Here is a 24492-nt window from a genome sequence, read left to right on the forward strand (position 1 = left end):
TAAATTTATTTATTTATTTATCTACTTTTTGGCTGTGTTGGGTCTTCGTTTCTGTGCGAGGGCTTTCTCCAGTTGCGGAGAGCGGGGGCCACTCTTCATTGCGGTGCGCGGGCCTCTCACTATTGCAGCCTCTCTTGTTGTGGAGCACAGGCTCCAGACGCGCAGGCTCAGTGGTTGTGGCACACGGGGCCTAGTTGCTCCGCGGCATGTGGGATCTTCCCAGACCAGGGCTCGAACCCGTGTCCCCTGCATTGGCAGGCAGACTCCCAACCACTGTGCCACCAGGGAAGCCCTCTAATATCCTCTTGCCTGTTTGATTTTTACCTGTTCTTTAAGACTACATAACTCTACCCTTTACTTTACCCCGTTATTTTATAATTAAAATATGTATCTGCCTTTCCCACTAGACCACACTCTTTTAAGGCAGATACTTGGTGGTATTTATCTTTGTTTCCCAGAGGCTTAGTACAGTAACTGTTCAATGGAAGTATGAATGAGTGGGTAAAACAAGATGTGTTATATTAGTACTAAGTTCATAAGAAAATTTATAAAGGAATCTCAACCAGATAAGCTAGAAAAGACTTCTTAAAGAAGGTGGGTTTAATTGGAACAATTTTTTTTTTTGTATGCTCTCCTTCATTTCCACTATCCTGAGGTAACTGGTGTCTAAAGTTTATATCCTTCCCATATTTTTAAATTTATACAGAATCATAAAAATATGCAAACATATCCGATGTGTTTGTCTTTTTTACAACAAAAATGGAATCATACTATACATTCTATCTTTGTTTTGTGACTTACTGATAGTTAATATTTATTCCATGCCATTTAAAAAGTTCTGCCTATGACCCACTACACAAATCTCTGCCCAAAATAGTCATGAGCAGTACTTTGGAAAACAACATATTAGGCCCATGGACAATTGGTCCATGAACAAGCTTTACATGGAACAGTTGCATGAAGAATTAAACCAGTGGAGGAAGTTCTCTGGTGGTCTGGTGGTTGGGATTCGGCGATTTTATTGCCATTGCCCGGGTTCAGTCCCTAGTCGGGTAACTGAAATCCCACAAGACGCCTGGCACGGCCAAAATTTTTTAAATTTAATAATAATAATAGAAAAATTAAACCAGTGTTATAAGAGCAGCCTTAGATTTTGATTTAGGACAGCTGACTATCACCAGGTTGTAATCCTAAATTTCCCCCTTCTCAAATTGTGTAACCAATGGCTGCCCCTTACAACTACAACCAGTGTTTCTAATGTGGGGAAGGAGGGCGGGAAGCAGATGTATTTGTGTTTTATGGGAAACATTGCTCCCTCCTAGAGGACACTTCAACATTGTGTCCTCGGTTATACTTGAGACTAATTTCTGTGACATTGAGTATCATACCACAGATGAGTATATCCTCAGTCTGAATAGCAATAAGAATCTATGCTTAATCATTGCAAAGTGATAGAACTTGGGATGGAGTGGAAGCTCCCTTTTCAATGCTGGCTGGTTCATGCTCTGGAACTCACCCACCAAAGGTCACTTAAGGATATAGAGTGGAGTATACCCCAGGAGTGATGGGGTGGCAGCAGTGATGTGTAAATCTTGATGCATTTACAAAATTTATTTGGATGTCTTGTGTTTAACTTTGAAATAACACAGTGCCCTTTTAAAATTAAAACATATTTTATCCCCTAAATCTTCCAAAGTAAAATTGATACTCCAGGGAATCTCAGGGTGTTACATACTCTCTGGAATACCCCTCCTTTGAGAAGCATAGGTTTAAGGTGATGCCTATCTAGTAGCCTCTGCGCTCCCTCCCACCAACTGAGCCAGTGAGCAGCTGGCAGTAATTAGTAGCAGCCACCCCTTGGGGCCACCCGGCTGGGGGCTATTAGGTATCTAAGATTTGTCTATAGTTGTGTTATTTTAGCGGGATTCTGATCCTGCCCTGTGTCCTTAGAAGCAGGCTGATTGGGGCTGCTGGCCGTCTCTTACAAATCCCATCTCGCTAGGCACTGGGCCTTATTCTCTATTCCCTGTCTTGGATTCCCTTGAGCAACCTGGTCATTCATTCATTCATTCATTCATTCTACAAATATTTACTGAATCTCTGCTGTGTGCCACCTGATGTGCTAAATGCTAGGACTCAGTGGTAGGTAGAAACTAGGTTACAGTCTAGTGGTGGAGACAGCCTTTTAAGTGCACTAATGACTTTACCACAGTGACAGAGAAGAGGGCACTGAAGAAAAGGAATATGGTTCTCTGGGCATTTGATGAGGAACAGAACTTAGACTGGGAGGTCAGAAAAGGCTTCCTTGAGGAAGTGTCACTTGGACTGAGCTCTGAAAGATTAAGAGTTAAGTAGGCAAAGAAAGGCAGGGGGAAGGTTCCCAATACAACAGCCTGTGCAAACGTTCTGTGGCAGGAGGGTGCATAGCACTTTTGAGAAACTGAAAGAAGACCAGTGGGTCTGGAGCAGAGAGAAATGGGGAAGGGGTTGAGGGAGGAGGGAGAATTGTACAGAATCAGCTAGAGGTTTGCAGAGCTAAGATCCTACCATGTTAAGGATGTATCAGGAGTGACAGGTAAGAGTACCATGATCTGACTTATGAATGAAAAGAAACCTTCAGTCAGGTGGAGAACAGAATGAAAGGGGGTCAGAGTAGCATCCAAGCTGGAGTTGGTTGCTTCAAGTGTTATGGTGGTAGTGGAGATGGAAAAGAGTGCACAGATTGAGAGGTTAGGAGATAAAATCCGCCTACTTGGTATATACAGATTGAGAGAGAAGGTGATGTCATAGATTGTCTTAGTCCGTTTTGAGCTGTTGTAACAAAATAGCACAGACTGGGTAGCTTATAAACAACAGAAATATATTTCTCACACTTCTGGAGGCTGGGAAATCTAAGATCAGAGTGCCAGCATGATTACGTTCTGCTGAGGACCCTCTTCCTGGTTCGTGGCTGGTGCCCTCTCACTGTGTCCTCACATGGAAGAAGGGGCAGAGGATTTCTCTGGAGCCTCTTTTACAAGGTGGTCTTGTCCAAAACAGTATCCAATCTGGAGCCATGCATTTGAGTGTCCTTCAGATTTTTAATCTAGCACAGAAATTGGCCAGCTTTCCCTTAAAGGGTCATATGGTATATATTTTTTATTTTGCAGGCCATATATCTCTGTTGCAACTACTCAACTCTGACCTGTCACTCAAAAACAGCCATAGATAGGTACTATATAAACAAATGGGTGTGGCCATGTTCCAGTAAAACTTTGTGAACACTGTGAAACCTTAGTTTCTTATAATTTTTACATGTCATAAGAGCTATTCTTTTGACTTTTTTTTTTTTTCAACTTTTAAAAAAACGATTCTTACTTTAGGGGCAAACAAAAATAGGCAATGGCGCGCAGACCGTAGCTTGCCAACCCCTTGATCTAGCGCATTTCTTCATGGCACTGCCTTGCAGAAGCAACTTGGTCTGCCATGTAGTGGTGGTTAGTTTGTTCTCTAATCGCTTTTATTTCCTGTAAACTTGAAGTTATATCTAAAGGCTAAAACAATTGTAAATTCTCTACTTGCTGTCCCTTTGTATCCCTAGATCATGGCGACGGTGGTATGACATGATTCACTGAGACCAGTGAGGCATCAGTTTGGAGATGTATTTTTCTTTTGGTTACAAACAGTTTTTCACTCTTATATTGTTTTGAAAAATAAAACTTATTAATACTGGCAACAGTTTTTAGCAGTAATGCAGGTAATGCTTTTAAAGCCAGCTAATTAAGGAGAAAATTAATGGAAAAGAAACATTACTTATCCTTATAAGATGGCATGCCACTAAATGTCTGAATCCCTCAGTATTCCACCCCCAATCAGAGTTAGTGATTTTTCTGCTTTGCCTTTTTTTCTTGTCGTGCTCTCTCACCCTTACCTCTCATGTACTTAGTTTTTCAAGCTAGAAGTCGATGTTTGTACAGGATTTAATTTTTTTAGTTTACTGACAGTAGGCATACATCTGATAGGAATTTTTTAATTTAAAAGATACTGTCCCTTATATATCAGAACATTTCGAACAAGTTAAATAAATAGGATTTTGACTCGTTTATTTTCGTGGTTGCATCCTGAATCATAAACAAACTGACTTACATTTGGCTATTTAATAATGAGGTCTTGATTGGGAGTGTTAACCACTTAAGGTAGGATGACAGTATAGCTACTGTTGACTAAAATTCCATTTGTTGTTTGCATGTTACAGAATTTATACTGTGCCCAGTAATAATAATAATAATAATTACATTTTATAAGGCTTTTAATTTGCAAGATACTTTCACATTCATTTTCCAATTTGAGCCACATTTCACTCCTGGAAGGAGAAATTTTATGCCCACCCTACTAGTGAGGAAACTGAGGCTCAGAGGCCTACTCGTTTGCCCAAAATCATTCAGCTGATGAGTCATAATTCCAAGAATTCTGACTCCAAAGCCCATTCTCTTTCCAAAACTGCAGTTCCCCATTTTATTGTATTTCTTGGAAGTTGCTCACAGATTGAATATTTTTTGATGATCAATTTGAACTTTTCTTTGACTCCTCTATGTTGACTTGTTAATTATCTTAATCACTCTGTTGGTGTTTTCTGGGGAGTCGGTGGGTGGGGAGTGATAGGCCCAGAGGCCACCCAGAATAGGAGAGAGGAGACAGAAGTGAATCACAGTGTCCAGAAAAAAAAGCTGCTTGCCTCCGTAGGGGAGGAAAAACTTCCTCCTACCCTCTTAGGTTCCGTGGCTGGGCCTAAGAATAAAACTGACATAAAGCAGATTAACAGGAGAAAAGCATACTTTTTTTTTTTTTCATGTACCTGGGAGTTTTCAAAAGGAAAATGAAGACCCAAAGAAGCTTTTAGACCAGAAAGCTTACCAAAAGGCCAAGTGGGGATGTGATAAGACAAAGGGACTTAAGTTATGTAAATTGTGGGACAGTGACTAGGAAGAAATGGGGAAACTGATGGAGGATGGGAGTTATTTTGGGTTTGGCTGTACAGATCCATTTCGACTTGACTCCCAGTCTCTGGTGATAAGAATGTTCTTCTCTTCCTGGTACAGGGAGAGTACCTTTCTCATGGGAAATTTTATGACCCATTTTAGGTAGAAAAGGAGAGATTACGGATCCTTTCCTGCATTTGCTGTTTCTTAAGTGCCTTCAGCTCAAAATAACCAATATGGCAAAGCAGCATATTTTGGGGTGACATCCTGAGCCCCTTCACCAAACTTGACTAAGGTGAAGCAGCCTATTCATCAGAGGATAGAAAGCAGCTTTAATAACTGGCTGGGGAATACACTTCAGGCAAACCACATGTCAGAAAGGAAAGGGGGGCTTCCCTGGTGGCGCAGTGGTTGAGAATCCGCCTGCCAATGCAGGGGACACGGGTTCGATCCCTGGTCCGGGAAGATCCCACATGCCGTGGAGCAACTAAGCTCGTGTGCCACAACTACTGAGCCTGTGCTCTAGAGCCCGTGAGCCACAACTACTGAGCCTGCGTGCTGCAACTACTGAAGCCCACGCGCCTAGAGCCCGTGCTCCACAATGAGAGAAGCCACTGCAATGAGAAGCCTGCGCACCGCAATGAAAAGTAGCCCCCGCTCGCCGCAGCTAGAGAAAGCCCGCGCGCAGCAACGAAGACCCAACACAGCCAAAAATAAATAAGTAAATAAATAAAATTAAAAAAAAAAAAAGCAAAAATCTGATTCTTTAAAAAAAAAAAAAATCTTAGGGCATTTTCATCACCACAAAAAAAAAAAAAGAAAAAAGAAAGGAAAGGGCCAAGAGCTATAAGTCATGAGAGATTCTTACGTAAAAAGGAAGAAATTGGTGGCTGAGCCAGTGCAGGATATCGTAAAGCCCAAGGCTCACCTGGGTCCAAAGCTGAATATAGATCTTTGATGTACACTATGACTCGGGCCCTCAAAGACTGACCCACATCAGGAAGAGGTAGGTTCTAAGAAGTGGCATCACCTGGAGTTGGCCTCAGGCTGAGCATGGAAGAACGATTTAGCATCCATTCCTGTTAAGGTTGAGACAGGGACAGGGCACGGGAAGGCTTCATAAACTGAGCCTCCAAGTTAATCTTCAATTTGCTTTTAAAATTAGTATCATAAAGTTCACTAGTTAAATTTGCTTGCTGCTGTTTCATTTGTTTTTCACTTAGTTTTCTAGCAAAAGATTGCTTTAGAAGAATTCTGATCTCTTTGTTGCACAAAGGGGTAATGGGCTAGAAGAGACACAGGCCGTTTCTGTGCTCCTAATGCTCATCCGTGGTGGGTGATTGTAGACTGACCGTATGAAGGATTGTTGCAGGCAGAAAGACCTCTGCTCTCTTCCCTGGGTTCCTTTCTCAGTCTGCCCCTTTCCTTACTTGAAAAGAAAGTAGATGCTGATTTCTTGTGATATGGGCCATTCCACTGAACCCCTACCTTGTATTTATAGTATTTGGTAACATTTATGTGTTAATAGCCCTTTAAAGGGTATCAATTGTGAATTCGTCTCCTACCCTCTATTGACATATATGCTGTTGCCCAAATATCTTTGAAGTTTTTTGCATTGTGCCTTTCTCTTGCTGTTACAAATGACTAGAATACTCTCCCCACCATCTCTTGGATTATCCAAATTCCCATTCATCTTTCAAGGTCTGGCTTAATGTTGAAGCAGCACAGCTTGTTGAGGGCTAGCTTGGTAGAAATCAGAGTGAGACTATACCAAGAAGCAGCTGAAACTCAGCAGAAATAATTTGGGGGTCTGTGGGTAGGCAACTGTCCTACCCAACCATGAACTTGGAGGTTCTCCTAGGGCTAAAAGCTAAAGGGTGTATATTTTAAATAGGGAAGGTGTTTTTGTTGCCCATGGCCATCACAAGCTGACTTCACATCTCGTTATTCCCCTCGTCGCCTTATACTCTGCAGCAGGATTTATCAAGAACGGCACTTGGTGTGGGGGTCAGATTATTCTTTGTTGTGAGAGGCTATCCTGTGCATTGTAGGATATTTAGCAGCACCCATGGCCTCAAGCCTAGATGCCAGTAGCACTCCCCTCCGTGTGACAACTAGAAATGAATACAGACATTGCTGAATGTTGGGGTGGGGGAACGCGGGGAGGGGAGAGGTTAGAAGAAGAGAGGCACTGCAGAATCGCTCTGCATTGTGAACCTCAGCTCCACAGGCACAGTGAGTCTCTTCCAGGAGTCTCTTCCAGTTCTCCGGATGCAGTGTGTACCTATACACACCTGTATGTAGAATGCCCTTTTCTGTTTGTCAGCTTGTAAGCTTTAGCTTTCAAGATCTAGCTCTCCTGTGAAGCTTTTTCATCATTCTTGCCAAAACTGTTAGTGCTACTTCTTTGTGCTCCAAAGCACAAAGCTGTAAAATAATTATTTACAGGCTTAAAAGTGTATAGAGATCCTACTATATGCCAACTGTTGTGCTAGGTTCTAGGGATGCAGCATTGAAGACGATAAACATTTCTTGCCTCATGTTGCTGACAGTCCGGCTTCTTATATATCACAAATTATATTTGTAGTTCCCATAGAGACTGTAAATTCCTGGAAGGCAGGGACCAAGCGTCGGCTCTTGTTCATTACCCCCTAACTCCTTACATAGTATTTGACATAGTGTTGGTCTTCATAAGTATTTGGTGAATAAAGGAAATAAATAATTTATTGCCCTCTCTGCATCTCCACTCGCATTACCCTAATTCAGGTTCTCTTCATTGCAGATATGAGGTCTTGCCTGTTTCCAAGTAAACTATCCTGACTCCATTTGCCCCCTTTAGATCCCACCTTCTACAAAGACACCAGAATGAGATGTCCAGAATACAAATCTTAAGAAGCCATCAGTGCTTCTTGTTGCATCTGGTATTTTAAAGACAAGTGTCTGTAACATAGCTGAGTCTGCCCTTTTCTGGTCACTCCCTTCCCTACACTTCTCTCCACCAGTCAGAACAGCCTGTAGCTCTCCATGATCACCGTGCTATTTCAGACCCCAGAAGCTTTGCTTCTGCTGCTTCGTCTTATCTGCAATTTCCTGTCTTCTACTGGGTAATTCCAACGCATCCTTTAAGATTCAGTTCAAGAATCCATTCTTTCTGGAAGCCTCTTCTGGGCTAACTACCAGACTAAGTTGGGTGGTCCTCCTCTGTGTCCCACAGTGCTAGTATCTACTTGTGATTTCTTAACTGTCTGTTAATGGGAATGCCTTCCCAATTCTGCAGTGAGTTTCTTGAGAGCAGGACTTAATCTTTCATCTTTGTATCCCAGGTGTCTAGCATAGTGACTGACAAACAGTAGGCACTTAGATTTTGTTTGAATGAATGAATGTGAATGAAAAGGTTAGTAACAGGACCTTTTATTTAAAGTAAAAGTTTCAAATAGAGGCTCTTAATGATCAGGTGTTTTATTTTTGCTTTCTACAGATATTGGTATCAACTTGACAGATCCTGTGTTCAGAGGAATTTATAGGGGGGTTCAAAAGCATCAAGGTAAATGTTTCTTTTATTAAGGTAAATAGTTTATCTGTGAAGACAAACTTTCTGACTCAAGGGAGACCTTAAGAAGCTTCACGGACTCTTACAATTGAAATATTAAAGAATTTATTATGCATCTTGGATAAAACTATAAACAAAGTGAAACACATATAAGCTATATTGGTAAACCATGATCATGAACATTTATAAAATACCTATTACAACAAAGTATTATCAAGCCCTTCTTATCTGTAGAAGTTTATAACTTTGAATATAGAACTTTAGATAACCATATGCATAAAAGGCAAACCATAAAGCCAAACAGACTTTTCCCCTTTGTGGTCAACAGAATAAAAATACAATTGAATGGATAACTATTCATCTATTTTGCCTTATATGGGTTTCTTTTTTTTTAAAGTATCGCTAGGTCTTTGCTTATTATATGATAAGCACTCATCAAATAGTATTGATTTGACTTCAGTAAATGTGATTTTTCTATGTATTTTTCTTTCAATAAAGGATAATTAAATTATGGGTAAGTGAATTTTTAGTTACATTTTCTTAATGTGGGGTTCATCTTTTACAGACGACTTGCAGGATGTAATAGAGAGAGCTGTTCAGATTGGTGTTAAAAAGGTAACATTTCATTTTTGTTACCCTTATGGTTTTTTTTTTTTAAAACTAAATTTTGGTTAAAGTACTGCAGAAAAGAAGAGAAAGAGCCAAACCACATTTAGCATTTTGTGATATGTATTGTCAACATGTAATATTAGCAAGTTAATGAAATAAAATATCAAAATATTCTGTTCTCAGCAATTTAAGTGACACAAACCTTGTGAGTGGTTCTTCCATGTGATCAGAAGTGTAGTAAATGGCCAAGTCTCGCTGGAAAAGTTTTTTAAAACCCATCTAAATTACCAGGCTTCTTAAGAGGCAACTATTAGTAGATTTTGTAACAATTTAGCATTTGTTAGAAGTAAGCAATCATCAAAAAGACATGTATCTAATCACCAAGTTTAGCTTTTATACTATGTATAACATTGCAAATAACTGAGAGAACACTTTAATTTTTATGGTGATAATTTGATAATCAGGAGAATTCCTACTACTTTTAGAGAGTTCTAAGCAAAAGAATTTTAGTTCGTGTCAAAGTTTTTGAATAGATATTTCTTTTTAATTAGTATTTTTTTAAAGTAGCAAGCTAGCCCACACATGCACACAAGAAATAAGATTACGTTCCATAGGGGACTTCCCTGGTGGTCCAGTGGGTAAGACTGCATGCTCCCACTGCAGGGGGCCTGGCTTCGATCCCTGGTCAGGGAACTAGATCCCACATGCAGCAACTAAAAGAACCCGCATGCCACAACTAAGACCCAGCGCAGCCAAATAAATAAATATTTTTTAAAAAAAAGATCAAGTTCCATAGTGTGGTATCAGGGCATTTAGTAGCTACTGTTTCTAAGTTAAATAAACCTCAGTTTTAAAAAGTGATACTCCTGGCTAAATGAGTTCTGCAGTCTCCAACTCTAAAATTGTATTAGTTATTATTCAGAAGTAATAAGAGGATAAAAGTTACAACATAATTTCTTATTATGTGGTCATTCTTTGCTTGGTAAATCACTTTATAAAATGTTTTTCTGCAAAGTCTGAAATACCAAGCTCCTAAATTTTGTCAACTGAAAAAAAATGCACAACCTAAAGGTGGAGAATTATGTTTTATTTGGCATACTTGCTGAATTACCAGGCTTCTTAAGAGGCAACTAGTAGTTGCCTAATCCTCTCAGGTGGCTCTGAGGGACTGCTCCGAAGAGGTAAGGGAGGAGCCAGGATATATGGGAGTTTTGCCAAAAAAAACAAAACAACAACAAAAAAACAGGTAGTGGAACATCAAAAGATTACTGCTAATTAAAGAAAAAAATCTCAAGTTAATGAATTTAGCAATTTTCTACATATGGGACGATGCAAGAGTCTGGGCTCATTGAAATCATTCCTTTGATGTGCACCTTCACTATCTAGAGCAAGTACCCTGTTTTTCTCCATCCTGAATCCCCTCAGGGTGCACAGTCAGAGGCAGCTGCAGTGGCTGAGGGCTTGATGACCATAACATCCTTTGTTGACTGATATGGTAGGAGACCTTTTTCATAGACAGTTTTCGTGTGTCATCCATGAATAGTTTAATCTTAACATTTATAACACACACATGGATTTAGGAATGACAGAACTGAAGAACTGAAATCAAATTTACTTGGACATGGTTCCAAATTGAAATTTAATCCAGTACCTTGTAGCTTTATGGTAGTGATTAAAAGCACAGTTACGGCATCACAAACCTTGGTTCCAGCCCCAGCTTCCTTCCTCAGAGCTTTGTAACCTGGGGTGCTTCATCTCTCTAGACTTCAGTTTTCTCATCCCTAAATCAAGAATGATAATAATAGCTAATAAACAGAGTTGTTGTGAAGATTAAATAAAATATAGAATGCAAAGCAATTGATATTGTACCTGGCATAAAGTAGGCAACATTTATTATGTTCATGGTGGAAGCTGTCATTGTCATCATCGTCGTCGTCGTCATCGTAAACTGGGAGAGGAAAGTATATGTCCCCTAGTCTTGTCCTTACTTTTTCATCTATTTGGGAAAGTTACAGGTAAAATAAAAGGTAGATTTGATTAGAAACTATTTTACGTAATTGAAAACTGGATGTGGGCACCTGATCCTTTTTTTTTTTAAATTTTTATTGGCGTACGGTTGATTTATAACGTGTTTCAGGTGTACAGCAAAGTGAATCAGTTATACATATACATATATCCACTCTTTTTTAGATTCTTTTCCCATATAGGACGTTACAGAGTATTTTTTTTTAATTTATTTATTTTTGGCTGCATTGGGTCTTTGTTGCTGTGCGCAGGCTTTCTCTAGTTGTGGCGAGCGGGGGCTTCTCATTGCGATTGGTTCTCTTGTTGCGGAGCATGGGCTCTAGGCACACAGGCTTCAGTAGTTGTGGCATGTGGGCTCCGTAGTTGTGGCTCGCGGGCTCTAGAGCGCAGGCTCAGTAGTTGTGGCACACGGGGTTAGTGGCTCCGCGGCACATGGGATCTTCTGGGACCAGGGATCGATCCCGTGTCCCCTGCATTGACAGGCGGATTCTTAATCACTGCGCCATCAGGGAAGTCCCCACCTCATCCTTTATTAAAGAATTAGGTAGTGTTAGTAAACAATAGTTTTCTCAATATTTTTGTTACTATATACTATGTTTTACAGGCAGAATAGATACTCAGTGTCTATCATTTCAGAAGTTTATCACTCTGTGAAAATGTCTGTTTATCATTTGCACTATCTCCTGTGTTTTCTATGTGTTCTATTTACGTGTGTACCTAGAATGAATTCTTCATTTTAGCTCAGTGAGTCTCTTGAAGTATGCTTTAAATTTTAAATCACTTCTTCAGAAGAATGTGCACTTAAGCAGCACTGCCTTAGTAGTCACCATCAACACATAGCTCTTTAGTGACATTTTCCCTTAAACAGGTTAGCAAAGGTGGTGTTCTAATTGCAGTGGACTCTGATAGCTACCTCTGTAGAAGGGATTCCTTGCCAAGAGCTATACATTTCCCTACAAAGAATTTTATCAATATACATTAATCCAGTGATTGTCAAACTTGGCCTCAGAACCCCTTCATATTCTTTAAGATTATTGAGGACCCCAAAGAGCTCTTATGTGGGTTCTATCTATTGATACATATTGTATTAGAAATTAAAACAGAAGTTTTAAATGCAGTTATCTTTGAATAACACGGGTTTGAACTGTGAGTTCACCTAGACACAGATTTTTTTCCAGTAGTAAATACTACAGTATTACGTGATCTGAGGTTGGGTGAATATGTAGATGTGGAACCCCTGATACAGAGGGACAACTGTAAGTAATATACAGATTTTCAACGGCGCCCCTAACCTCCACATCGTTCAAGGGTTAACCGTATCTATTTATTAATTCATTTTAAAACAGTAGACCATTATGTAAAATAAATAACATATTTTTATGAAAAGTATTTTCTAAACCAAAAACATTTAGTGACACGAGTGGAATTTGTATTTTTTTTTTAATATCTTTTAAATGTCTGACTTAATAGAAGACTGCTGAGCTTTCATATCTGTTTCTGCAGTCTTTTGTGATGTTACACATCATGTAGCCTCTGGAATACTTCACTGCACACGCGTGACAGGTGAGAGTGAATAAGGCAAATAACATCTTAGTATTATTATGATAATAGTTTTGACCTAACATATCCCGTGGAGAGTCCAGGACCACACTTGGAGAACTGTTTAGTCAACACTATTGAATCTCTAATTTAGATTAACAGAATTCTAAATTCAGAAGTTTTTAGTTACTCATTCTTTCCTAATGTGATCTCTGTCCTCAAGAAACTCGTGGTCTAATAGGAAAGACAGACATGTGAATACATTTTAGTAGGAGTCACAAATTCTTTGTAGTGTGTGTATGTGTGTGTGCGTGTGCGTGTGTGCGCATATGGAGAGGGTATTCAGGATCCACTCTGCACAGGATGTGATCTTTCAGCTGAATTTTTAAAGGAGGGTTGGTGTGTGACAGTCAAAGAGAGAGAAGCATTCTGGAAAAAAGCAGCAGGAAAGCACGTTTGGGAAAATGTGGTTGACACCCTGTTAAAGTGGACTTATTTTATTTCTTTCTGTTTCAGTTTATGATTACAGGTGGAAATCTACAAGACAGTAAAGATGCACTGCATTTGGCACAGACAAATGGTATCCTCATATTACTTTTACCCCCCAAAATGTGAATTAAGTTATTTTGAAGAAGTCTTTCTGAGAACTGCCTCAGGTACAAATACTGTAGACACAACAGGAAGATAGACCAATTTCAGTGTGACATGATTAAGATGAAAAAATTGAAAGTGCCCATTGTTATATCAGATGCTTGATGAACCCTCTTGTATTTAGTAAGGATTATTTTAAGATTTCAGTTAATGAGAATTAAGTTCACTAGGCATAGAATTTAACCTCAGATATTCCTGATGTAGAATTTTTGTGTATATGCCATAATGTGTTTAAGATATGAGTTGCTTTTTTTTTTTTTTTTTTTTTTTTTTTTTTTTTTTAAATTTATTAATTTATTAATTTATTTTTGGCTGTGTTGGGTCTTCGTTTCTGTGCGAGGGCTTTCTCCAGTTGCGGCAAGTGGGGGCCACTCTTCATCGCGGTGCGCGGGCCTCTCACTGTCGCGGCCTCTCCCGTTGTGGAGCACAGGCTCCAGACGCGCAGGCTCAGTAGTTGTGGCTCACGGGCTTAGTTGCTCCGTGGCATGTGGGATCTTCCCAGACCAGGGCTCGAACCCGTGTCCCCTGCATTGGCAGGCAGATTCCCAACCACTGCGCCACCAGGGAAGCCCTATGAGTTGCTTTTTATTTGCTCTTTTTTAACTTAGGTTGTGAAAGATCATTTATTAAGTATTCATCATGCAGATCAGAGACACTGTGCAAGGCACCAGGAGTGCAAATAATAATATAATATATAATCCCTCATATGCTCACTTTATGTTCATATATTTGCATTTATTTAAAGTCTGTAAAGTTTTAGAGTTGATTCCTACCAGAATCCTAGTTACATAAAACACCTCCTTTATCTGGCATTCATTTACCTAACCTTTTTTTTGTTTGTTTTTTGCTGGGGAGCGGCAGGGAGCATACTTCATGTGCTAGACACTGAAGAATTAGGCATTCCATGTTATTTTTCAAAATACTAGTTTGTTCATTAAAAGCTGTTTTTTATTGAGATCTTTCTAAAATGCATACTTCTGTTCAAGATCCACTGACACTTTTTCTAAGTGATTAAAGTCATAAAAATAATCATCTTCCCAGAAGCTTTTGATGTGTATAAGAATATTATCTTGCGTACTTGTTATTCCCCAAACAGATATGCTTTTAAAAGTTCTCGGATCTCCATTGTCAACCCTTTTCCACTCCTCTGCATATACCTGCTACCTCACTGCTTTTTTTTTTTTTTTAAATATAAATCTGATTTTTTAAAAAAATTAATTAATTTATTTATTTATTTTTGGCTGTGTTGGGTCTTCGTTTCTGTGCAATGGCCTTCTCCAGTTGCGGTGAGCGGGGGCCACTTTTCTTCGCGGTGCGCGGGCCTCTCACTGTCGCGGCCTCTCTTGTTGTGGAGCACAGGGTCCAGACGCGCAGGCTCAGTAGTTGTGGCTCACGGGCTTTGTTGCTCTGTGGCATGTGGGATCCTCCCAGACCAGGGCTCGAACCCGTGTCCCCTGCATTGGCAGGCAGACTCTCAACCACTGTGCCACCAGGGAAGCCCTACCTCACTGCTTTAAAAGCTCCTTTTATGCATGAACATATTCGTGGGAGCCTGAGGAAGGCAACAGGTCTCTCCCATGGGCTCATCAGGTGCAAGAGCCTTAAGCTTCTTAAGCCCTTTTCAACCTCACACTTGTGTTCCATACAATTAAGATACCAAAGTACAGCCTCCAAATAAGTGAGCTTTATTTTCTATTAGAAAAATGAATCCTACTTCCACCTCTGTTACCCTTTTTAAGGGAAAGGAATGCATTTTAACTGTTAATACATGGAACCTGAGTCACATGAACAGTGAATATTAAAGATAAAATTGTAGAAAGAAATGTCATTACCTAAGAAATTGTTTCATTTTCCATTCAAAAGGCTCAGTAAATACCAAACTTTGGAAGAGTTGAATTATTTTTACCAGTACATTAAGGCAGTTTTCATATTCATGTCCTACTTTATTAGTATTCCAAAAATTCTTATGTGATTAACCCAGTGCAATTCTGGTAGTTTGACTAGTTTATGGGTATTGTTAAAAGCTGACCAGTTGAAATTATTTGATATTATATCATTTTTGCATATTAAATATAAATATGAAAAAATATCTTGAAAATAATCCTAAGACATTATTTTGTGCTAGATATGTTTTTCAGTACAGTTGGGTGTCATCCTACAAGATGTGATGAATTTGAAAAGAATAACCCTGATCTTTACTTGATGGAGTTACTAAATCTCGCTGAAAACAACAAGGGGAAAGTTGTAGCAATAGGGGAATGTGGACTTGGTAAGTGCCAACTTATCCCGTTAGAGTGACTTTGTTTGAAAATAATTGATTTGTTGTGTCCAAGTCATGAGTAATTATTGATTCTTTTTTATCTTTTAAAGATTTTGACCGACTGCAGTTTTGTCCTAAAGGTACTCAGCTCAAGTAAGGAAATTTGTTGTCTTTAGAAATTATCGTATTGTAAAATCTTAAGGGCGATTTTTAAGTAGATTTTATCAGTTCAGAATGTAGTTAGATTAAGCATGAGGGTTTTTTTGTTTTTCCCTTTGTATATTAAAAGTTAAGTGAAACAAATTCCATGCATACTTGAATGGAATTCATAAGGTATGGAAGCATATAGTTCCCTAATTGTTTAACCATTTAACTTGATTTTAATGGTAGAAACAGGGATGAGTTTACATGATAGACTTTTGATTTTTTTTGTTTAATAATTGCATTCACACATGAACCATTCCAATAAAATGAATTAAATTCTGTTGTGGGGCATATGATTTAAGAATAAAAGATATTATTAATAAAAAGAGATTATAGGATCAATCACCAAAGCTAGAAAAGCATATTTTACTCTTGCTGGGTGTTGGATATTGTCAGTTTGGAACCTGAGAATCCTTTCATAGGATCCATGTTGGGAGTGGTGGCTTCTGAGAAAACTCCAAGCTCACAAGCCTCAGAGACTTCTTATAACCCATGGCCTGTAGCTGTTAGTTGGAACTCCTGCCACCAGACTGGTGGGTAGTGTTGAAGGCTGAAAAGAAAAATTATGTTATAGGTTTAATTTAAGACATAAGCATTTTGTTGAATTTCAAAAACAGTGTATTAATTGTCAAGATAGTAAAACATTAAAATGAGTTTCTAAAGGAGGCTAATTTCATTATTCATCTATTCAGCAAATATTTATGGAGTAATATGTGCTAGAAACTGCTGGGAACTCATAGTATACTCATAGTATACAAAACTGTGAATAAGGTATAGTATCTGCTCCTAGAGCCATTTAAGAATAAACAACCCTCCATCCTGCTTAGTTTCTCATACATGAAAGAGGAGTCTGGATCAAATTCTCTCAAGATACCATCTAGCTCTCTCATAATATTTAATAATTAACCATTTTTTGTCATATGATCTTGATTAAGCCAGTGCTTGATGGCCTGAAGGGACTTTTTAAATCACACCTGCCAGAAGTGTACTTGCTCCCGCTCCCTCCCCTGCCCACACACGCAATCCCGGCGTGTCCGGTCCAGGTGAAAGTGCCTACAGTGAGGAGCAGATTGACCAGTGAGTCTGTCGTACCCTGGACGTCAGGGTCCAGAATTCCTGAAGGACCGTAACCAAGTGACACAGGATGGGTTAGAGTAACGTTCTATGGGCTCTTCCTTTCACGCTTCACAGTTACAGAACCTTTCAGAGCTGCTTAGTTAGCAGCATATTATTTGCCGTGTTTTTCAGGGACATTCACGTGATTACTGGCAGGATTATTAAATCTCTGTACCTCTCTCGAATATCATGTAGGTCAGTTCACTTAACCTTAAAAGTTCACATGTTCACATTTAAAAAGAGAAACAGTTCGCTGTAATAGCTTCTTCGGTTAAGCCCACAGATCTTAATTCCTCCACTTTCATGTCTGTTTTTGGCCAAGACGAGCCTCATGAGGCAAACAGATTGTGTGGTGTGACCATTGAGGACAGTGGCAGAGTCCTCCATACGACTTTCCATCCAGATGACTTAAACGGATTCTAAAATGCAACTTAAATACTTTAAACCTGATTTGTGTGTGTGTTTAATGAAAACATTGATAGTATCAGCTCTCTTTTACTGCTCCATCATCTTCAGATCAGAACTTAAAACGATGTGTATATAGCAGTATATAGTTTATGCTTCAACACACATGCCACTTGTCCAGATGTTGATCTGTAATAGAGTTGAACTCCATTGATTAAGTGAATGATTACCAAGTGTCTCCTCAGTCTGATACAAAGAAGAATAAGTGCCTCTACAGATAAGAGAGGACATAAATAATTAAAATAGGTTGGAAAGTGCTATCAGAAAGGTATGTGAACAGCAGAGGGAAAGACTCACTTTCTGGGGGAGTCAGAAGGCTTTGCCAAGGTGACGGGATGTGACCTAGGCCTCTTCCAGAACAGGTAAAGCTAAGGACGAATTAAAGTACAGTAGAAATTTTGAATAGATGGGCAGTTCAGTTTGAAATTGCATTTTATTATAGATCATCAAATGACTTAGTGAGTAAAAAAATGATAAACCAGTAGTAATTGCATTTGGATTGTTGTTATGGAAACATATACCCATGTCTTCTACCTTTGCTCCCTCCTTTCCTATAGCACGTACTAACAGCATCACCCCTATTCTCTGCCACACAACACTCTGTACTTGTTTCAGCATTTCTCACATTGTAATAAAAGTGTGTTTGTGTTACCACTTCCGCTCCCACAACAAACTAGTGTCTCTGAGTTCTTCAAAGGCACAGACCAAGCCTTCCTCATGTTCTAGTTCCTATGGCACCTAGCACAGTACTCTTAGCACATCGTAAATGTGCACTGAATTTTTAATAATAAGGAAAGTGTCTTTTTGATTCCTGTAGAGCATGATGGATAAAAAGCCTATAATTCAGCTTTTACTGTTGAGTCTATTGAAAGAATTTAGATTTTGGTCTGTGCTTATACATGCCAGTTGTCCATCTGAAACAATTAACTAGTGTGTGATTGTCGTTTTACTTTTTAAGTAAAAACATACAGTAAAAAAAAAGACCTGTAAGAAGAGAAAAATAGAAAATAAATTAGTATAATGGATTAGGAGGCAAGACCAAAAAAAAAAAAAAAAACCCACTACTGTGCAATAGACAAAGTATCTGAAAAATAATGGTAAGTAAAGGCAGTAGACAACATAGTATTAAAAGACCTTTGGAATCAACAAATCTTTAGGTTTGAATCATAACTGCCTTTTGGTACCTATATATTCCTTTGTAAATCTCAATTTCCTCATCTTTAAAATGGGGATAATACCGCCTGCCTTTCTTAACATTTAGTATGTAAAGGCCATTGTGCCGTGCCTGGCACAGAGTCAGAGCTCCATAAATTGTGGCTGTTGTATTATTCTTAGAAATACTGCCAACCTAAAGGAAGCTACTGGCTATAGTTTCTGTTTGGGATTTTTGAAAAGTGCTTTTTAAAGAGCAAAAAGAGAAGAAAAGCAAGAAGACAAGGAAAAGACCTGATTTAGTTATGGAAAGGTTAGCCTTTAGGCATGCCCTGTATTTTCAGTTTCTCTGCCTGGTGCTACTACACTCCTTTCCTTGTTGCAAGTTAGAGTTCTGTTCACTTGAGTGGGAGGCATTTGCTTTGGGCATTTTTCTTGGGGTTTTAGCATGTTAGTACTGTGCAGGTCTTTTTTTTTTTAATCAGACATCAGACAAAATTTCAAAATAATCATTTGCGGATTTAGGAAACCTCAGAGATGATGGCAAGGAGTGCCTCAGTCTCTCCTCTGGCTTAGAGGAGGGAGTAACACTGGGTTCAGGTGTACTGGTGGACCGCTTTGGGTCTTCTGGATTTGCCTCAATCCAAGTTACAGGCATTCCTCTGAGATATTGGGGGTTCAGTTCCAGACCATCACAATAAAGCAAGTCACAGAAATGTTTTGGTTTCCCAGCGCATATAAAAGTTATGTTTACTCTATACTGTAGTCTGTTAAGTGTGTGATAGGATTATGTGTAAAAAAACAATGTACAGACTTTAATTAAAGAATACTTTATTGCTAAAAAAATGCTAACCATCATCTGAGACTTCAGCGAGTCAGTCTTTGTGCTGGTGGAGGGTCTTGCCTCAGTGTTGGTGGCTGCTGACTGATCAGGGTGGTGGTGCTGAAGGCTGGGCTGGCTGCGGCAGTTTCTTAAAATAAGACAGCAGTGAAGTTTGCTGCATCGATTGACTCTTCCTATCACGAACTATTTCTCGGTAGCCCACGATGATGTTTGATAGCATTTTACCCACAGTAGAACTTTCAGAATTGGAGTCAGTCCTCTCAAACCCTGCCACTGCTTCATCAGCTAAGTTTATGTCATGTCATTTCAACAGTCTTCACAGTATCTTCACCAGGAGTAGATTCCATCTCAAGAAACCACTTTCTCTGCTCATCCATAGAAAGAAACTTCTCATTCATTAAAGTTTTATCATGAGATTGCAGCAATTCAGTCCCATCTTCAGGCTCCACTTCTAATTCTAGTTCTCTTGCTGTTTCCATCACATGTGCAGTTACTTTCTCCACTCAAGTCTTAAACCCCTCAAAGTCATCTATGAGTGTTGAAATCAACTTCTTCCAAACTCCTGTTAATGTTGATATTTTGACCTTTTCCCACGAATCACGAATGTTCTTAATGGCATCTAGAATGGTGAATACTTTCCAGGTTTTCAGTTTACTTTGCCCAGATCCATCATCTGTGGCAGCTATAACCTTACAAAATGTTTTTCTTAAATAATAAGACGAGAAAGTAAAAATTACTCTGTGATCCATGGGCTGCAGAATGAATGTTGTGTTAGCAGGCATGACAACAACATGAATCTCTTTGTACGTCCCCATCAGAGCTCTTGGATGAATGGGTGCATTGTCAATGAACAGTAATATTTTGAAAGGAATCTTTTTTTCTGAGCATTAAGTCTCAATAGTATGCTTAAAATATTCAGTAAACCATGTTGTAAACAGATATTTTGTCATCCAGGCTTTTGTTATTCCATTTACAGAGCACAGGCAGAGTAGATTTAGCATAATTCTTAAGGGTTCTAGGATTTTCAGGTTGGTAGATGAGCATAGGCTTCAACTTAAAGTCACCAGTTGCATTAGCCCCTAACAAGGGAGTCAGCCTGTCCTTTGAAGCCAGGCATTGACTTCTCCTCTCTAGCTATGAAAGTCCTAGATGGTATCTTTTTTCAACTTAAGGCTGTTTCATCTACACTGAAAATCTATTGTTTGGTGTAGCGACCTTCATTCATTATCTTCACTGGGGTCTTCTGGATACCTTGCTGCAGCTTCTGCATCAGCACTTGCCGCTTCGCCTTGCACGTTTATGTTCTGGAGGCGGCTTCTTCCCTTAAACCTCATGAACCAACCTCTGCTGGCTTCAAACTTATCTTCTGCAGCTTCCTCACCTCTCTCAGCCTTCACAGAATCGAAGTTAATTAGGGCCTTGCTCTGGATCGGGCTTTGGCTTAAGGGAATGTTATGGCTGGTTTGATCTCATATCTAAACTACTAAAACTTTCTCCATGTCAGCAGTAAGGCTGTTTTGCTTTCTTGTCATTTGTGTGTTCATGGGAGTAGCACTTTGAATTTTGTTTAGGAACTTTAACTTTGCATTCACAACTTGGCTGACTGGCTCAAGAGGCCTAGCTTTTGGCCTGTCTTGGCTTTAAACATGCCTTCCTCACTAAGCTTAAACATTTCTAGCTTTTGATTTAAAGTGTGAGACATGAAACGCTTCCTTTAACTTGAACACTTAGAGGCCATTCATTGTAGTGTTATTAGTTGGCTTAATTTCAATGCTGTTGTGTCTCAGGGAATAGAGAGGCCCAAGGAGAGGAAGAGAGACCAGGGAACACGCTGGTAGGTCAGAACACACAGAATATTTGTTAAGTTCGCTGTCTGGTATGGGCAAGGTTTGTGGCTCTCCAAAACAATTGCTATGGTAACATCAAGGACCACTGATCACAGATACAGTAATGAAAATACAATAATACAATACAAATGCAATAATGAAAAAGTTTGAAATATTGCAAGAATTGCCAAAATGTGACACAGAGACACAAAGTGAGCAAATGCTGTTGGAAAAATGGTGCCGACAGACTTGCTTCATGTAGAGTTGCCACAGATCTTCAATTTGTAAAAACAAACAAACAAGAAAACAGTATCCAAGAAGCTCAGTAAAACAAGGTATGCCTGTAATAACAGCTGGTACTCTGAAGTTGAACTTTTCAAGCCCTTGTCCTTAGCTATTGTTGACCCTAAAATGTAAGAAGCAGTAATATTTACAATCAGAAGCAAATCACAGCTTTGCTAAAATGAGCAAATCTAACTCAAAGAATGATTCTCATTTATGAATTTTTAAAAATCTTAAAAGAAGCAGAGAAGTCTCTTAATAGGTGCCACTGGTGGTGCAGTGGTTAAGAATCCACCTGTCAATGCAGGGGACACGGGTTCAAGCCCTGGTCCAGGAAATTCCCACATGCCTCGGAGCAACTAAGCCCGTGTGTCACAGCTACTGAGCCTGCGCCCAGAGCCTGCACGCCACAACTGCTGAGCCCGAGTGCCACAACTACTGAAGCCCGCGCGCCTAGAGCCCATGTTCTGCCTCAAGAGAAGCCACTGCAATGAGAAGCCCGCACACCGCAATGAAGAGTAGCCCCCGCTCACCGCAACTAGAGAAAGCCCATGTGCAGCAACGAAGACCCAATGCAGCCATAAATAGATAAATAATAATAAGTAAATCAATAAATACTTTTTTTTAAAAAGCTGAGTTAAAAAAAAAATAGGTGCCACTTCCTGCCCTTTAGCTTCTGTTGTTATTCCTAGTTACCATAGTGGGTTGTTTTTTCTTTAAAGACCCTAGTCATTTGATGTTAAGTACCAATTATCCTCAATTTGTATTATTGGGAATGACTTTTTACCACATGGTTTTCTTATGATACCTAGCTGGCTTGAGCACGTCGACCTTTCTTTTCTCAAATTATATAAAATTCTGTAAGCACGTTGCTTGGGCATCTGTTATTTTCATAAATTGTACTTCTGCCTACTCTGCGATAGGAAGGCTTATTTCCAAGCTGATCATTAGATTCTGTAAATCTGTGGCTTGGTTGTATGGCTGTGTGTAGCCAGAAGCCAAATACAGAGTAAAGTTTACATAATGACTGGAGAACACTTAATTGCTGACATTTGAATTACTTTAGAGGTTCTGGAAATAGTGACCAGTAGTAATTATTAAAATATTTTTTTCCAAGTGTTCGTTTATATTTCCTACACTGTGAAGTTTCAGCACCATGCTAACTAAAAATATTTTTGCTTATTCTAGTCCAGCAGAATCTGGAAAAAAAAAACCAAAAAACATTGGATAATAAAGACATAGACCACCAATTTTAGGATGACTGTTTCTTTGAGAAGTACATTTCTATTTCTAATTTTAAAATGAGCATTTTCAAGAGTTTTACAAAGGGGGTACTCTTAGGAAAATAGTTGTCTAGCACTACAAGGAGACAAGATATAGGAAAACATAGCAAAAGAGATTTAAGTTATACACGGAGAAATTGTTCCCCCAAATTAGGGGCCTAGAAGAGGTGAAACCCCTTAAGAAAATAATACGACATCTGTTGTCTGTAACTCCTGGTTTAGCTTAAACTACATGACCATTAATGAGAACGAGAGGGAACATTGCTGAAATGAAAAGACACAGAGAACTCCCACCCTGTCATGTCCTCTGGATATTGTCCTTAAATGCTGGGACCAGGAAGAGGCTTCTTGAAAGCCTCTTGTGTGTTGTGATCTTGGACAAGGTCTTACACCCCTCTGACACCAGCTCTTGTCCTATCTGTCCTAGGGTTATTTTGAGGATTAGATGAGACAATGGTATAAGGCACTTAAAAACCTTTTTATGAAGTACTCTAAAATGTTCAGGACTGCCATTTTATCATGTAGTTTTCATTTTCCTGAAAAATAGAGTATTTCAGTTTTTTTGCTCATTTGTTTCATAAATTCTTTGTGTTTAGTTTTTAAGGGAATCCTTCTTTTTGCTCAGTGGCAATAACTCCTTGTATAACAGCACACAGAAAACACTGAGTGTAAAGCCTGGCCTCTCACTGGAGTGAGTTGATTCCCGCTGGCGGTGCTCAGCCAGCTCTCGGGACAAGGGGCTGATGGCCATGTGTTTTCGGCCACCAACACATGCTTCGGGGAAGGGATCCCACGGGTGATAGGAGGGTGTCCACTTCATTTGTTGGGATTTAGTCAGAAAGCAAGTTAAAAGTAATTATTTGGGGGAACAGTCTCCATCACTGGAAACTTAAACCTTACAGCTCTTTACTTCTAGCCATCAATGGTAAAATGCTACCTAATTTACCTGGCAGTTACAATGGAAAAACTAACAAACATTTCTGAAAACAATTTTGTAATCCCAGAAAATGAAGTAACCCTTTCAGGAAGTTTTTATAAAAGCTTTCGGCTAGGTCTGATGTGTTTTAAATGCCTGAATTCACTATTTCTGTTCTATCATTTCTAGAGAATAAAAGCCCTTTAACTTAAAAAAAAAAAAAATCGTGACAATGATTTTTCTCATGCTAAAATAAAACTTTTAATGAGGAAAATTTTTTTCCCATTTTGCAGATATTTTGAAAAACAGTTTGAACTGTCAGAACAAACAAAATTACCAATGTTTCTTCATTGTCGGAACTCACATGCTGAATTTTTGGGTGAGTTAAAGCTAAAATCTCATTTAAAATTTAAGAATTTGCAGAAATCAAGCTATTTGCTACAAGTTGTTTCTGTTTTAAATTCACAGACATAATGAGAAGGAATAGAGATCTGTGTGTAGGTGGAGTGGTAAGTATAGAAACTGCTTTTAATAAATGATGTTGGCCTCTATAAAGTGATTCAAATGCCAGCAATAAAGTTACTAAGGTTCTGCTCTCTCTTATTTGAAGGGCATATAAATTTACTGTTGAATCTATAGATCAGATATGGTACAAACATAAACCACACTATTTTAGTTACATTTACTTTGTTCAGAGTACAAGAATGAGTACAGAATGCTGTTCACAAGAAAACCCCGTGAATTTAGTCCTGCACATTGTAATAGTCTGCATGATCTTCTTTTTCTCTGCTTCTTCCATCAGCCATTCTTTA

General features: G+C 39.0%; 1 protein-coding gene and 2 long non-coding RNA genes across 11 annotated transcripts in view; all 3 read left to right on the top strand.

Moving 5' to 3' along the window:
- The window catches only part of TATDN1 (TatD DNase domain containing 1), a gene marked incomplete at its 5' end in the record, with an annotated part of 39132 nt that overhangs the window by 2174 nt on the left and 12466 nt on the right, over positions 1 to 24492 (top strand). For 3 of the 9 annotated variants that reach the window (XM_082363104.1, XM_082363105.1, XM_082363112.1), the window contains 7 exons: positions 8437 to 8502; positions 9074 to 9123; positions 13198 to 13261; positions 15458 to 15601; positions 15703 to 15745; positions 23974 to 24059; positions 24149 to 24189. In XM_082363104.1, coding sequence (XP_082219230.1) covers positions 8437 to 8502; positions 9074 to 9123; positions 13198 to 13261; positions 15458 to 15601; positions 15703 to 15745; positions 23974 to 24059; positions 24149 to 24189 — 494 coding nt within the window. Of the gene's footprint in view, positions 1 to 8436; positions 8503 to 9073; positions 9124 to 12645; positions 12706 to 13197; positions 13338 to 15457; positions 15602 to 15702; positions 15746 to 23973; positions 24060 to 24148; positions 24190 to 24492 lie in introns of those variants that run through there. The other 6 variants (XM_082363107.1, XM_082363109.1, XM_082363106.1 and 3 more) reach the window with 6 other exon arrangements.
- Positions 285 to 5614, top strand: LOC309614595. The gene is made up of 2 exons (XR_014236311.1): positions 285 to 2729; positions 2774 to 5614. It is a non-coding gene; the product is annotated as an uncharacterized lncRNA (long non-coding RNA).
- LOC309614593 lies at positions 13345 to 15142 on the top strand. The gene is made up of 2 exons (XR_014236309.1): positions 13345 to 13561; positions 13897 to 15142. It is a non-coding gene; the product is annotated as an uncharacterized lncRNA (long non-coding RNA).

This window comes from Balaenoptera borealis (genome assembly GCF_965194805.1).
Source record: "Balaenoptera borealis genome assembly, chromosome: 17".
Lineage (NCBI taxonomy): Eukaryota > Metazoa > Chordata > Mammalia > Artiodactyla > Balaenopteridae > Balaenoptera > Balaenoptera borealis.